At 36.2% G+C, this 16,670-nt stretch overlaps 2 protein-coding genes across 4 annotated transcripts in view; one reads left to right on the top strand and one right to left on the bottom strand.

Annotated features, from left to right (window-relative positions):
* The window catches only part of LOC119084022 (aminopeptidase N), a 134,343-nt gene that overhangs the window by 13,096 nt on the left and 104,577 nt on the right, over positions 1-16,670 (bottom strand). The window contains exons 2-3 of one of the 2 annotated variants that reach the window (XM_037193844.1): positions 8,152-8,586; positions 1,008-1,148 (exon numbers count right to left, since the gene is read on the bottom strand). In XM_037193844.1, the coding sequence (XP_037049739.1) occupies positions 1,008-1,148; positions 8,152-8,290 (280 nt within the window). In that variant the 5' untranslated portion in view covers positions 8,291-8,586. Of the gene's footprint in view, positions 1-1,007; positions 1,149-1,281; positions 2,611-8,151; positions 8,587-16,670 lie in introns of those variants that run through there. The other variant, XM_037193853.1, reaches the window with a different exon arrangement.
* On the top strand, positions 9,900-14,561 carry LOC119084060. Of its 2 annotated transcripts, XM_037193910.1 has the most exons (7): positions 10,796-11,038; positions 11,112-11,449; positions 11,797-11,950; positions 13,024-13,170; positions 13,229-13,554; positions 13,618-13,742; positions 13,801-14,561. In XM_037193910.1, exons 1-7 carry the CDS (start codon positions 10,870-10,872, stop codon positions 14,468-14,470), a joined length of 1,929 nt encoding a protein of 642 aa, XP_037049805.1. In that variant the 5' UTR covers positions 10,796-10,869; the 3' UTR covers positions 14,471-14,561. The 2 variants fall into 2 exon arrangements, with proteins under 2 accessions (XP_037049797.1, XP_037049805.1); XM_037193902.1 differs by lacking the exons at positions 10,796-11,038; positions 11,112-11,449 and adding an exon at positions 9,900-10,483.

The following is a 16,670-nucleotide window of genomic DNA, read 5'->3' as shown; positions in this document are numbered from 1 at the left end:
AACATTTCATTCATTTCAGTCAGTCAGTCAGTCATTCAGTCATTATAATTCAAACCCCAATTTCATGTTTATAATCTCCGGAAATGGTATAAGTTCACCTTCATGAAATGGATGTATATTCATTTGTAGTACACACAACACTATATGTGTATGCATATACACAACAATTGTGTATGCATACATAACCGATGAGTATAAACAACATGACATAACATCGGCATCGGCAACCGGCTTTCTCTTGTGCCATTTAGGCATGAATTTCACTTCACAACCCTCCAATATGTAGTAATAGTTATACACACCATAAATACATAACCGAGTTTTCTTTTCAGATAATCCCCTTCAATATATGGGTAATTCCAGCTAATTCTTGACCATAGCTTTCAGGAAAAAAAAACGTTTACCGAAATCATTTTTTATTTGGTGAAAATATTTGGAAAAGTCACAAATGTGTAACGCAACTAATCGCCGACTTTTGCGATCACACAAGCCACACTTCGCAGGCTAAAAATTCCAATTCTTGTTGGTATGAAAGCACTGTGTCGTATTAGAAAATTTATAGACTGGTTTGTTACCGCAAAACATAGGCAACACAATTAACTTTATGACTCACAGATAACGAAATTTGTAACGCAACTAACCATGGAGTTACCCATATACGTATATATACACATGCATAGATCGGGCTATGGGCGAAAATCATTTTCGGGGTATTATAAATTATTAGATGCGACATTCTATCGCATTCGCATATTATATATACATAATAAATGCTGAGTCTGAGACTATATTTTGATAAAGTGTCATGAGGAAATGAGATCTTTCATACACGGTTCATATATTTATTATATATGGGAAGTACATGTGAACATTATGCATGATAATGCTGTTGAGATATACAATCGATGCTACATGGAAATGGATTAACATTGAATTAAAACAATTTCGATTTGAATTGATTTTCAATTGATTGAATTTTTAACGTGCTCTCTGAAATATTCACTTACCATTTTGTGGGCCTGCATATGCGATCACCAACGCAGTGCCAAGCAGAGCGGCCAACACAATAGCTGTTACGCAAAGGGCTCGTTTTTGTGAACAAACTGCAACACCATTACGTGTTTGTCGTCCACCACTGCTGTCACCGCCTGTTTAATGAATAGAGAGAGAAAAAAAAGAATTATTTAACTTTTTTTGCTTCAATTTTATTTTTTTTAAACAGAAGGGAGAACGTTGGGTTTAATAATTTTGGTAATTAAAAATTCTGTCGCTATGCCGAACCTGATATAAACGCTACATCGTCTAAATCGGCCTCGGTCATTTCGATACGTTCGCGGCGCCAAACTTTTGAGCCCCTTTGGCCACCACCAACGACTGATACCTTAACCGGGCCCCCGCGTTGATTTCCTGCCAATACGTCGTTGTTTTTGTCGATTCGATTTCAGTAATCGATAGTTGTGCTTTATTTTTCATATAAACACACCGTATAAACCAATCGCCGAAAATAAACTTTTTTTTATATTCCAGGATTATTATAACACTCACTGATAGTTGATACACTTTGTGAAATGTAATATTAAAAAAAAAGATGTGTACAACGAAACCCGTTTTTAATAGAAGAGAATATTATGCACCCGAGTTATCCACTTCGGTTGAAGGTTGTTTTTTTATTTTCTATATTTTTTATTACAGGACGTTTGGAAAAAATTGAACTAAAAAGTGTAGTGTAATATCCATTCTATGCCATAATGGGGGAACGAAATTTCCAACAAAAAACCATTTCACCGTTTGCTTGCACCATTTTTTACATCGCCGCACACACACATTCTATCACAAAATGGTTTATTATTTATTCTCAACCGAAGGGAGAGCAGAGGAAAAATACAACAACAACAAAAACTTTTGCTCAGTGGTGTTTTCTCAAAACGTTATTTGAATCAATATTTTTTCTTTCGGTTAGACAAACAGCAAATAATAATTTTGTATATTCGAGTGTCATATGGATATTTTATCATCCAACCACTTAAGTACTCCTCTCCCAGTAAAATGCACTTAACACAATTTTTTAATTGATCTTCACATTTAACAAAGGAATGCAAATTTTGTAATTTCTTTTTTGTTGTTTTCAATGAGTTTTTCCCTTTATATATTGCATATACTGGTATATCCTCTTCGGTACTTGCATTCAACTGAAAGTCTGTGAATATGTGTGTCTGTGAGTGGTAGTATACCAAAATAAAAGACGAAAACGGTAACAAAATATACGCGGAGAAAAGCAGATCGAAATTCTGCGCACTTCCTATCTACACAAAACGAATAGTCTTCAAAAAAAGGATTTTTTTTTGGTATCACATAGTACACTGTCGATTTGGGCAAGTTCTTCGCACCGAAAGAGAAGCGAAATGAATTTCGTTGGAAAGTTTCGATTTCCAACTTAAACGAATCTAAATATTTTGATTATTTGTTCGAACGCAATTCGCACGGCCGTCTCGTCCATGAAATTCAGACAAATGCATAATTTTCAAAAACTAATGAAGAAGAGCCCGACAATGATTTCACTTGTATGATGCGGACGGATAGCAAAAACTCTACGCTAAAAACAAAGGTATATCTCCGTTGGTACACATGACATTTGTTTTGTGGCGGACGCATGCGCCCACCCCATGGTGAAAACTCATTTTTTCCGTTCGTGTATTGGAGGGCTTTGTGTGCGAGAGAAATTATAGGGGGTGAATGGTACACCGATGTAAATGTGTGTGCATGCATCTTTTCTCTTTTGGCTAATTTATGGATTCCTTATGACTATAGTGGGTATATGGTAGTGTGAAATATCATTAAGTATCCTTATTATGTTATGTGAATAGGCGAAGTCGAATATGCTACAGTGGCGATATTAAGAAACGACGCGACGGAAAACTAAGGTACAATCTGCTCGTTAGTTTCAAATCGGGGTTAAAATATTTCAACCTTTTTTCTTCAATTTTTTGATTAGGAATTTCTTAGCAAATTTCTACTGACCAAAATTAAATAAACATTAGTTGAAAAAGTGAACAGATAGTCAGGTTTGGATGACGCTCAGAAATGACATTACTATTAATTTTGACAGAACGCAATTTTTCTCACAGAGAATATTCTGACATTCGAAAAATAGACCGTATAATTTCTCATATAAAACAAGGCATCAGAACAGTCGGAGCGTTTGCTGCGACTTAGCCCCGTACAACCCGTAATCCTATTTCGTCCGCAACCATAATACGTCCGTAGCCCTAATAAACCCTAATACGTCTACAACCCTCTGATGCGTCTGTTACCAAAATGCAAGTCAAGTTGGGCATTGTCAAATTTACTGAAACTGTTCATTTTTAAAATTGCGCATAGCGCAATTACGAAAGCCCGTACGAAGTACCTCTCAAATAAAACCAACAATTTACGATATTATTTTAGAAACCCAAAATTTTTTGCCAACTTTCCATTGGGTATTCAATTACCTCTCAAATGAAACAAAAACTAGCAAAATCGGTTGAGATTTACTCGATTTATGTGCAAAGAGCACTTAGGGCCGAGTAGCGGCCTTAGTGCAAGGGCCCAAATTTGAAACTTTTTTTGCCATCATTCTATTCGGCATTCAATTATCTCTCAAATGAAACAAAAACTAGCAAAATCGGATGAGATTAAATCGATTTATGTGCAAAAAACACTTAGGGCCGAGTAGCGGCCTTAGTCCAAGGGCCCTAATTTGAAACTTTTTTCGTCACGTTCTTTTCGGTATTCAATTACCTTCCATAAAAAACTAAAACTAGCAAAATCGGGATTTACTCGATATATGTGCAAAAAACACTTAGGGCCGAGTAACGACCTTTGAGCCCTCCCAACAAGCCCACGTTGCATCTTACCCAAAAACAATGTTCAGCAACTTTGTTCTACTCGTCAATACCTTTCATTTGATATATCACAAGCAGCTATTGCGTGCGTATTTCGGTAGATATCGTCGAAAGACTGAAAAACACCTATAGGGCCCTAGCTCTGGAGGGGCCGACCCTACCATGCCCATTTTCGAACTTGACCTTACTTTTGTCGATACCAATCGGGGAAAAAAAGAATTTTGAAAAAAGGTTGTGATTTACTCAAGCTAGAGGGGTCACGGACGGACGGACGGACATTTTTTTTATTGCGGATTCGTCATCTATGAACATAACCAAATGCTTTGCCCTTACTGTCTGCTTCCAATTCGACGTGTTACAAACGGCATATTAATCTTATAAGCCCCCAGTACTTCGTACGGGGCTAAAAAATAAATTAATTGGAACGCAGTAGCATTTTTCAAAAATGAAGGGCCAAATGACCGTAAAAAAATTTGCTCTAGTGCTTTGTTCAGTGCTAATGAGACACTATTCATCTAAATCATTTCCCCAAACTCATTTCATTCATTTATTCAGTTTTATTTCGCGCCATTTCGTAACGAAAAAGTAAAATTACCAAATCTACCGCATAAAATGCCGAAATTACGACAAAAAAGACTGCTAAGCAATTGGAAGCTCTAGCAGCTACTAAATCCAATCGTCAAAGCAAACTTTTTTCTACGAACAACGAACGACATTGTAACAGAAGCTGAAACATCAACGAGGCCAACATCCAATATGAATAAGACAATCAGTCTTCAGATATGCGTGATGACGGTGCTGGAAGTAGCTTCTTTTTCAATCATATGTACCAACTAAGCGCCTCCGAAGAAGACATCGATATGCAAATATGACCAAGACTACTATCACGACTCTGGGGACAAGGACGACGACGAAGACGGTCAACAGGAAACATACGAAAATCACATCAAAACAACAATTTGCCTTTTAAAACACAAAGTAATTTCGCAATGGGCATGGGGCAAGCAAGACTGCAAGCGAGACATGGGCTTTAAAATGCAAAGTTGACACACACACCTGGATGTCGTTCCGTACGCAATTGCCTTTTGTCAACGGACGATATGCAGCCAGATTCGGTCTTCCCGTTTTTCCTCTACGCAAGAGGAAGAACTGCAGCGGATAAGATTAAGGGAATTGAGAGTCGTGCGGTTTTACCTCAATTCGTGTACAATGCGCCAGACTGTACTGGAACAATGCAGCGCTTCACATCATACATTTTGCAGAAAATAGCTGGTACAGACCATTTCCTAACGCCAAGAGTCAACTTGGCAAACTATGTCAGCAAAAAAGGCTACAAAATAATTCCGTCAACTAGCCATTTCGGACCGAAAGCATGAAACATGTTCACCAGCAAAACAACGATTTTTCTGATAGTTTGGGAAGAAAATTGATAGTATCCGTTAGTCTGAGACTTAACCTTTCCAATGATACCACATGCAGCATATGTCTTATGAATACAGTATGTATTTAATCAAAGTCGACCTACTCAAAAGTTGAGTATAAATTTTTCGTGGAAATGCACAGAAATCGTACTTACTAATCGAAACTACATCTAACACACACAAAAATGTATGCTCATTGTTTGGGTGTTTGTGATCACATGCACAAAAATTGGATTAATAAACTTTCCGTTTGTTTGCTGAAATCGAAAAGTAAACTACTTCAAGAAGCTCCACTAAAACGAGATAACACTTTAGCTAAGTGCAGTTTCGACATACTCTACTATATAGTTATATGGTGTCGGATTTCGCTTTATGTTTGTATTAGGGTGGGAACACTGAACAATTGTAAACAGTGCAACGCAGACGAGTTCGTAAAACTATAAGACACGGAAATCAAATACTGGTATTAGATGCAGATAGTAAACTTTCGTCCGAGCACAGAATACTTAGCTTACAAAGATATTAACCGTTAATCGTTAATTCCCGTCAGTTCCAATTTAAGTCTTCAGGAGGCTCATCTCATTTAAGGACTTCAGAAGGCTCATCGAAAGACTCTCTTACAGGAACTTCTACATTATTGAAGATACCGGATCATTTGAATGACTAGGGTAACGACACCGGTCACGAGCTGTCCAATTTTTTTTGTTTGGGGGCTCGTAACTGAAGCCATGTTTCTTATGTAAGAAAACAAGATCTTTTATTCTAGACGGCTCGTAGCCGGTGTCGTACGCTATGCTATTCACGAATATCACACACGAGAATTCTACCATTACAATTTCATCTTCTGCTTTTTCGGTATTAATTGTATCAAAAACCATGATGGTGCTTTTAAGGACGTTATTAGTTTTCCGTAACCAATCGGCATTGGATTCAAAGACGTGACAGACCTCCGTAAAACGGCATTACAATGACATGGCATCTCCGATGTCTAAGAATTTAAACTACTCTTTAATTCATGAATAATAAACTGTTAACGCTCATATCAGAGCTTTTGATTGATTTAGTCCTTTAAGTCACAAAAGCCTCAATTACAACAACGAAATTTGTTAATGTTGACAGTTTGATGTAGTTTGATTAAAATCTGATTCTTATTGTAAAAAAAAACTTGGAACGAGCCGAACAATTCGTATGATCTGGAATTTCCAATTGTATCACAGAAATCGGTTAAATTTGCATTTAAAATGTTTGTCGATTTATTTGACTGGATCTGCGTTGGGTAATCAAAATTCCAGATCATAAGAATTGTTCGGCTCGTTCCAAGTTTTTTTTTACAATAAGAATCAGATTTTAATTAAATTAATTGGACAACTAGACGCAAATGCGACTTTAATTCGCCACCCACCGGTTCAAAAAATATTTCGGTACATGTTGTGGTATTGTCGGTAATGAGCTGACATTCAGAAAATTAAAAAACGATTCGATGTTTTTGAACGACATTCAACAGGGCTGGTACAAAAATCAAAAATGTTCTAAGCAGCGACAATGAAAATTGTTCTAAGTTACATCCCTGTGAACACAAAGGCTATGTTTCGGATACATTGAAACAAAGCCTATCCGAAATAATGGTGAAAAAAGACGTTTTGTTCAAAGAATACGACCCACAAACACAGTGTTCGTGTGACGAGAAAAAAGAGAGCATTGAAACATGTTTTTCACCTTTTCGCAACGATACGGCAACTTTTTTTTTAACTGGTTTCAAGTCATCAATTGTACATTTTCTTTTTAAAGAAAATTTGAGTTGCGCTGAGTTTTACTGTGACACATTTTATGGTAAGGAAATGAAAATGGGATATGAAGAGATTTTTTTTCATACTAGGTTATAAGGTTGATATAACACCGCACTTGTAAGCGCTGTAAACCCATAGTTATGTTTATGATGAAAGCTGTACTCTTTTCTTCTTTGGTTTTTATGAATTGGAGCAAAAAATGATATATACCGAACAGATGGTGATTTATGAACATCAAATATGTGTCGTGTGTTTGAAGGGTTGTGAAAATTTGTAAAACATTTTTTCCGCTTAAGATTTTTTTTTGTTTATGCAATTGCTCTTATAATATGCTACGGTAGGTTTTGGCTCTTGATGAATGTTAAAATGAGAGTAAGTATTTTTCTTCAAAAATTATATGTAGTAACATCATAACAAGCTTGAAGCGGATCGGCCTATTTTCGAATTTATTTATTATTTGCAACAATACAAATAGCGAGATAGAAGATATTGAAAGTTTAATATAATTTACAATGAATGACTGGTGAATAAACTTTTCAAGGTAAAGTTCACCTTTTTTTTAATTGTTTGAATGAAATGAAACCTCATCTAAGCAGAACCATTTTAACACAGTTCAAATGGCCGCTATTTTGTACGTTTGAATTCAATCAGTATAATACACTATTCAGAAACTAGTCTGGACTGGTCATCTGATATCGAAAGCGGCGACAAAAATAAGACCTGATCTCCGGCTAGTGTTCACTTATAAATCTTAAAATGTTAGAACTAAATAAGTAAAAGATTGTACATCAAACACTAGACTTAAACAAAGGAAGTAACAAATTTAATCGTAATGCAGCGTTACGTTGACCGTTTAATATAAATTTAAATTTAAGAAAATTAAGAACTCCCAATAGCTATGACGACTATTCGTCACTTTGTCGAGACTGGTCGAGACTAAACGACAAACATAAAAAACAAAGAAACCCCACCAGCTCATAAATATAATTACCGCTGCTTACTAACTTACACGATTCTAATGGTTCATAATGGGGTATTAAAAATTACACCAGCAACACTTACCATATTTTACGCCATTCTTTTTCCCATCGTTGTCCTTATCCATTTTTGGACCACCAAGCGGTTCCAATTCAATTCCATCTGTCGTTGCTACTTTGTAATCACGTTTGGACATTTTGCAACACACCCCACAGCATAACATTTAGGTAAAATTCTTTTTTTAATGTTCACTTCACAATATTTCAATTTAATTCAAAATTGTTGAATTTAATTTAATTTTAATTTAATTTCACTGATGATAAAGCTTATGTTTGGTTTATGTACATGCCAGTTGGTACACAAATATAATATATTTATTATGTCAACTATATTTTAGCAGTAAAGGGTTATAAAACTTGTCATTACATTAATTTTAAGTTGTGACAGCTGTATTTTGGTCCATGGAATGTATTCGAAATCAAATCAATAAAAATTTACAGAGATCAATGGATGAGTAATCTGGAAAATAAAATACGAAAATGTTAGCTAATGGTGGAATTATTACGTTTTCATGAATTGGTAATGTGAAATGGTGGGATGGGACTTACTGATTTAGACTACACTTTACTCAATACAATGGGCATTTGAGGGACAAATAATACGTTGTGTCATTCTAAATCCAGTAGTTCTGAACACTAACCATCTGATAACAAAGACGACAGAAGTAAGCAATGAGCTTTATTTATTAAGGAGTTTAAAAATTGCAAAATGTATGCCAAAATCAATGAAGAAAATATTTCTTGAATAACAGAAGTTACAGATTGAATGGTGATTTGTTGTATTTTGCAGTTTAAATTTCGTGTCAAATTTATTTTCACGGGCAGTCACGATATTCTTCATTTTTTAAATGCTACCTTTCACAGAGTGTCTAGCCCCTGGTTATTTTTTGTTCCAGAAAATATGAGGCAGTCAAAAGAATTTGAATCTGTTTCAAATTCGATGATGTTTGGTCCTTATCCTCATATCAAATATCGAATCAGTCAAACGTGGAATCTTGCAGGTATGTGGACCAAGAATATTGATCGAAATCTCCCATACAGAATACATTAAGACTCAGAGGCCTTATATAAACAAGAATGTACCGGACATCTCTACTTAAGCCTCATTAAGTCACATTTCTAATTCCATTGATGCAAAAAAACATTTCTTTGCGCTTAGTTATGCTAATCGTTTGTTTTAATGATTTTTGCTTCAACTTTTCAGCTGTAGTTATCTAATAGAGATAGTTTATTTAGAAACAACTATGGATGCTTTGGATGTTTGAGATTGGATTAAGTTAGATAAAACTTACGCCTGTTCTCTTGTTTCGACTAGCAAAGGGATCACGCCATAATGACGTCGAAATTTTTAAGTGGAAAAAATGGAATAGAAGTTCAGACCACCTGCTGTGAGTTAGGAAAAATATTTTGTGAAACACAACTAAATCATAGTCAGCCATTTCAAAATAAAAAGATGTCATTGGCATCGAAGTTATTTGCTAGGCCGCGCGTCTGAATGGCACTACCTCAACACTATATTTACCTTGGATTTACCAACAACTCACTCACATTTTTATTTCTAACCTTACCACCTTACGATTAAGAGAAGAATTTTATACAGTTTTATTGTTATGATGTAACCTCCACATATACTCATTCAATATTGCACATACAAATGAAGATATGATCGCAAAAATCGTGTGTTTATTTTGCTCAGTTTGACAACAAGGTATAGTCTTGAGTATGATAAATTTCTCGTATGTTTGTTTAAAACTTTGCAGCTCCAACAATATCGATTCATTTAAAAATCTGTCTCAAACGTTTGCTAACCGTTCGAAGGCAAAGCGGAAAAAAATATGAAAAAAGTTGCAAATATTGTGTTTTGTGTTATCTGGCTGATATCGAACGTAGCTCTAAGTGCCAGTGTTCGCGAAAACAACATAACGACATCAATTGTACGACCCTTAAGGTCGAACGATCGAGCGTATTTCGATAATGAATTATCGAAAATAGATGCACATCGTCAACGATACTACGATTTGGAAAGTGAAATTTGGCGTGAATTGAGGAAAAGTGACAATGAAGCGGTAGTGTTGCGGAAAATCCATGAAAAGCATTTGGCATTCTATGCTAATCAAGTGGAATACGGCGTAGATCTGAGCTTATTTGAAACGGGCGAGAAAGATCTGTTGAATGAAGTGAAATTTATCAATGATTCGGTGTTGAGTGTAACCAAAAAAACGCTTCACAAAAATGAGCGGAATTTCGCCAAATCAGAATCCGTTGAATTGGCCGGCCGACATAGGGAATTCATTCGGGCTATGGACGCAATAAACAATATAACCAAAGACAACGATTTCTTGTTAAACATTAAGAAGGTAAATATTTTCGATAAAACCGATATGTTTTTCTAATAATACCGAAGGTCAAACGACAATGACATTATATTACAAACAAGCACAGCATCCGTACAGTAGTGTCTTAATGACGATTAGATCATCATTCTCATTAAACAATTATCAATAGAGACAAAATTCCGGTTTAACAGATTTTTGTCGGAATAAAAAAAAATTATTAATAAATAAATATTCATTTGCATAATAAACCGTGACCCTGTGGTCAGAAAATGATTCTCTTATCATACATGCGCAAAATTCTTAGTATTTCGAGCTAAGAAAATTTATTATTGATTCGAATTAACAGACTGAGAATATTCGATTTAGTTTATGTCAAATAAAGATCGAACACAGTGCTATAACATACCATGGCGATCATCAGATTAGCCTTTTTAATAATAAGTGTCGTTGTTTGCGGAATCAGTGGCCAATTCCAACGACAAACATTTACACCACCACCGACTCCACAAAATGAGGCACCCGATTCGTCGCTTTTCTCCAACGTCGATATGTTGCGTGAACTGTATCTGAATCTAGGTTTGACGTTCACTTTGCCCGTCAAGACGTGATTAATTACCACTTCTTTATTGTTTCACATCGTTGAATTTAGAGAAAGCATTGTGGCGTGTGATTCGAGCTGGTGTCGGACAAGAGTATGTTTTGCAACGTATTCATGCGGTGCATCTGCGATTTTTCAGTGAAAAATTCAATGAGAATGGGGTCTATTTGGATGTACAAGATCCCGATCAGAGTGTGATGCATGATGAAATGGAACGCGTTAATCTTACTATGAATTCCATTCGGGATGTATACTTGCAAACGAAAGTTAATGATGCCCAACGAGGCCAAGTGCTAGGTTTTTCGAGGAACATTGTCAATATGACCCAAACCATGGACGTTATTTACAATTTGACGAAACACAATGACTTTTTCGGCTATATTCGAAAAGTAAGTGAACTAGTTTGAAAATTTGTCCTAACAAATTTTTATGAGACCATGTAGGACGTGTTCTTTGATTTGATCAAGAATTAATGATTTTCGTATGCCTACACAGCTGTTGAATAATTCGTTGAAGGAGTTTCTCTGACTTGGTTCATAACAATGGACTTTGCTTTTTAATGTTTTATGCACAACTATTACGTGCATACTTACCAGCATTCGCAGTAAAAATATCAACAAAATTTAGATTTAAAAAATTGCAAAATTTTTGTCGAATATAATTCCTGGTCACGTGTGAATGCAGTCTATCACGTGTAATATGCACTCTTTTCACTAAAAATTTAATTTCTTTGCAGAAAGGCGAACTACAAAACTGCATGTCGTCAAACATTCTCACCGAGTCGACTAACCAAAAACTGTACGAATATTATGTGGACATATCAGCAGCCCAATTGAAGGCATACTCTTTGGTGCAACTATCTTACATGTTCCTGACGGTCTACAATCAAAGTATGTGTTGTGAAGAAGTTGATTTACTAAAGATTTCGTTACAGTCTTCGTTTTAAAAAGAAAATGCCATTCATTGCATGTGACATTCGCTTCTCTTTACTCCTAAAAAGGTAGGGAAATAGCTGATAACAGATTTCTTTTGTTCGTTTTTTAAATCCTTTCGATACACTAGGAATGCTCTCTCAGTAACGATATTGCTCACCGAACTTAAATGCAAAACGACTAATTTCAATTTTAGAAAATTTGATCCCTTTTATTGCCAAAGCGAATAACATAAGAAATTAGGAAACGGCTTTCGTTCCGGGCTTAAGAGGGGAAAGTTATTTATTGCTGCAAGGGACTCTCATAAAGCACCGTATGCTCCATGACATTCAATTAGATATCTTATATCTGGAAGGGTACAAGAAACAAAGAAACTAGGGATGACTAGATTTTTCGTCCTCACGGACCACGTCAATACGACACACCCAATTGAAGTAATTGTAGCAAAATTTATAAAACAAAATTTATGGAAATTGATAGACCAGGCACGCAATTCCATAGTCGGAAGGGCATTAAGTTCGCTAACTGTTGTGTAAACAGCCGTTTAAGTTGAATGAAATTACTTCAATCTTAAATGAAAATCCAACACCTGGCGATGGTTTCGCTCAGCAATCACGTAAACAACCAACCACTACTCTAATAATAATGATTAAAAGGTTGTTACTATGTACAAGGTACAAATAGCGACATTATGAGCTTTCAAAGTGCTTTTTGCTGTTTTCCCTTTACAATTTTTATGTGACCCAACCGCACGATTTCACCCTAAGTATCCGGAAAACTCGATTTTTAACACTCCCTTTGCGGTGGCGGTAGAAAAGCGTCGTTATTTCCAAATGTGAATTAATAATTCCAATCAGACCCTTTGTGTACCTAAGGTGTTTCGATATTCATAAATAAATTAACGTTCGCCGTTCATTCGCCTGTTTCGTTGTCTGATTAATCGTGAGAGCAGTGGTAATAAAGCGAATAGATTCAATAGATTTCTCTGAAACTAATCACGTGATCTGAAATTATTGATTTGAACGTTACAGACAACTCGGTAATGTTAGCGGAAAATCTTCGAATGCGCTTCAACGAACGAACCATATTAACTCAACAGCGAGTGATAGATTTAATGGATCAATCTGGACGCGAAACGTGGAATTGCGATCAAGAGCCAAACGAATACCGATACAAAGGTACGGCACAGAAAACCAACCGAAAATTGAAAGACACGTTGTAAAAGTATTGTTTTAGGCGTTACCAACCAGGTGACAAGACTGATGCAAGGATACGTCGATAATGAGGTCAATTTGAATCCGGTCAATGATTGCAAAAAGAAATGTAATGATTATACCTTGACGAAGAACTACCAGTGCTACAACGGATCTCTATGTGATCCAGCCAGAGAGGATCCGTTCATTAAAAAATGCAATGGAAATGTGGTCAATTGTCAATTCATTGAGGGTGACATGAAAATTTGTCCTTCCATTGTGGATCGTTCCAGAAGCTACAATTATATTACATTGAGCAGTGGAATGACGCTGGGTAAAGCTGGATCTTGCGAAGCTGAAGAGGCGGAGGTAAGACTATAAACTGATGACCTGAAGGTTTGTATAGCTTTACTTTGGTATTATTGTTCTCAGGCCACATCATGGACTAGATGGTTTGTTCAATGTTCAAATTGCTTCTGTTACTGTGACGAAGAAAGCAAAGATTCGGACAGATATTTCAGTCTGCAGCCCGTTCTGTCTGACACTGACCGCAACATGTAAGGATTCTATATTGTACCCCTTATGAATTGATTTTGATTCGCATGTCATCGACAGGGTTATAACCGGAGTAGCAATCGTTAAGGATCGTCAAACGTTTTACTGGCAAATCACTCAACGGAAATTGATTAGCAAGGGTCAGGTAGAGAGTCCGGCCAGTAATATCAGGAAGCCGTACAAAACTATTCGAACGATAAATGTCCGAGAAGATCCTTCCCTAAAGGAAGGAATCGACTATCACGCTCTGAGTTATGAGAATCGTTCGGTTAACTTCGACACATTGGTTGCGCCGCACGGCAGTGTGCTAACTGGCATCAAATTCAAAGCTGAAAAGGGACATCTGAGCTTGGAAATCCGTGCAACTAAATTTGATTTCAATAGTGGCACCCTTCAGGATGTAGTTCGCAGTGAATGGATTTCCAGTCCGGTAACAGAACGAACCCAAATCCATCTTGACAATCCCGACAAATCCGATCGCTCCTTGTCAAAATCGATACTGGACATTACGCCAAACAGCTACATTGACTTTCAACCTACAGACATTTGGAAAGATGCAGCACAAACCACCGTTCCGTATATTGATGTAGAATTGGTGGAACCAACACACCCGACGATTTTATCGGGAGCAGGATTGTTTTACAAGGGTCAACCCGGCTATGGCGGTTTCATCGCACCGAAAATTGTTACTTATGATTTTGCACCACATATCAAGGTCCAACAGAATTAGGAATTTGGAAAATAAGAAAACTTTCAACCAAAATTGATGCGTATGATCTGATTGTTAGTGCGATTGTCGTTGGTTGTAAATAAACTTGAAATTAATTAAAATTTTTTTTTTTCATTTGTAGCGAAAGAGCGAAATAGAAGCTCCTCAAGGACAGATTTAAGATCTTAAGGTCGCTTGATATAACTCATTTCCAAATGTTTATTCTATTTCTAAAAGATGGCGTTCACGTACGTCACCGCCGAAAATTGTATAAGTTTACCCATAAGTCACACGGAGAATTAGAAAATATTACCCCAACTCACATTAACTGTGGAGAAGCCATTAACCTAAGAAGCCATTAAACATCCATCGATTAATGTGGCAACAATTACGTTCTGCACAGTTACACATTCCAAAGAAACATTGTTTGGATGGCAGACCAAATTTTCACACAGAGTCATTGCATGGCCAAGAACGCCTGTGTCTCACCACTAAATTTTGAATGCATATTGTGTGGGAACACCGTCATCTGTTTCACGAAATGCAATTTTAATGCATAGAAGTGAAAACTAAATGGAAAGTCAATAAAATGCACTACCAAGAAGTTCTATTCAAAATCAACGAGGCGTGCATTCCACTCCACAGCCGTGTACGAAGTGCTGGGTCTTTAGGTCTTTAGGTCTTTGTGTCTTACAAACACATGCAAATACCCTCAAAAATAATCGAAATTATGAGTTTTGTTTCAAAAATGGACAAAATCGTGTTGGTCTTGATATATAAAAGTAGATCAAAATGAACTTCATTATTTAAGCAGAAAGTGGCCTTGACTTAGGGTCAGACAATGATGTTAATGAATATCGGTTAACTGGATCAAGACAATAAGCTGGAGCCCTTGAAGAGTGTAACTTAGTTACTCGGTCGAAAAAAGGCAGATGTAGCTCGACTCTCATAGTCCTTTTCTTCGTGACGTACAATTTCTAATAGTTTCGATATAGACTCGATAACAACATGATAAATCTAAAAAACGTTATGCAGGCTCTTGCGGGGCTCGTCAGAGCAACTGGTTTCTATCGAGATGAGATGGAAATAGATATTTTTGAATTGTTGACTTTGTAAAGTTCAATGCAAAAGAAGTGCTTAAAGTAAAAATGGAAAATTGGTATAATATAGCAAGCAAATTAATTATCCCACAGCTTTAAAACATCAACACAGGGAGTTTCATGAAATTTAGCGAAAACTTACCGAAGTTTACCGTAAATCTATTAAATTTAACAGAAAAAAAAACATTTCGCTAATTTGTGGTAAATTCAGTAAATCTTTGGCAAATTTCGGTAATTTTAGTAGTTATGCAAATTTTGACTCGTTTTCTTTGAAACGAGGTATACCAAAAGAGAGTCGCCCTTCTCATGTGATTAAGTACATATGGAACGAATAGAACCATTAAAACAACCAAAATCTACGAAAAAGTGAAAACTTATTTTGAGCTGATTTTATTTAGAGAATATTGTTTTGGGATATTGGCACTTGAGCTACTTATCTATGAAAAACCAAAGATCACGAGTTGTCATTTTTCTATATTTTTTTACGCATCGTGATCTTTGCCAGCTTACACCTAAAGCGTCAGTTACAAGAAGTTTAAAATTGAAGGACAGATCTTAGAAAAGTAAAATTCGAGAAATCTAGATTCAGTGTTTCAGTACTTCGTTGCAAGTATCGCGCCCGTACGATTGTTTCATGGATCGGCGAGTTATGATTCACTTCAGGTTATACTGTTCAATTAGTATATAGAAGAGAAACGGGCACGACAGGTTTAGTCCCAAATACACCGAGAAAACCGTACTTTTCATGTTTGAAGCACACGTCTTTCGACGCACCCAGCATGTAAAATCCATTACATAACTCGGGATAAAAACGAAAAGTCTCGTTTTCGTGTGTTTATTGATTGCTTCGCTTCGGATCAACGAAATTCAAACGAAAACTCTACTTTTCATCTTTTTATCCGTAGCCATGTAAAATACTATTACATAACAAGGAATAAAAAGTTAAAAAGTATAGTTTTCGTGTGAATTTTGATCCCAGGCGAAGCCGAGGTCAATAATCAGACGAAGACGAAACTTTCGCTTTTATACCTAGTTGTGTAATAGCCACTTTCGACCCTGGGGAAAACAAAGATCCATTACATAACTCGGAATAAAAATGAAAAGTCTCGTTTTCTTGTGTT

Source organism: Bradysia coprophila, chromosome X (assembly GCF_014529535.1).
Source record: "Bradysia coprophila strain Holo2 chromosome X, BU_Bcop_v1, whole genome shotgun sequence".
Taxonomy (NCBI): domain Eukaryota; kingdom Metazoa; phylum Arthropoda; class Insecta; order Diptera; family Sciaridae; genus Bradysia; species Bradysia coprophila.
This window is presented reverse-complemented; position numbering and strand designations above follow the sequence as displayed.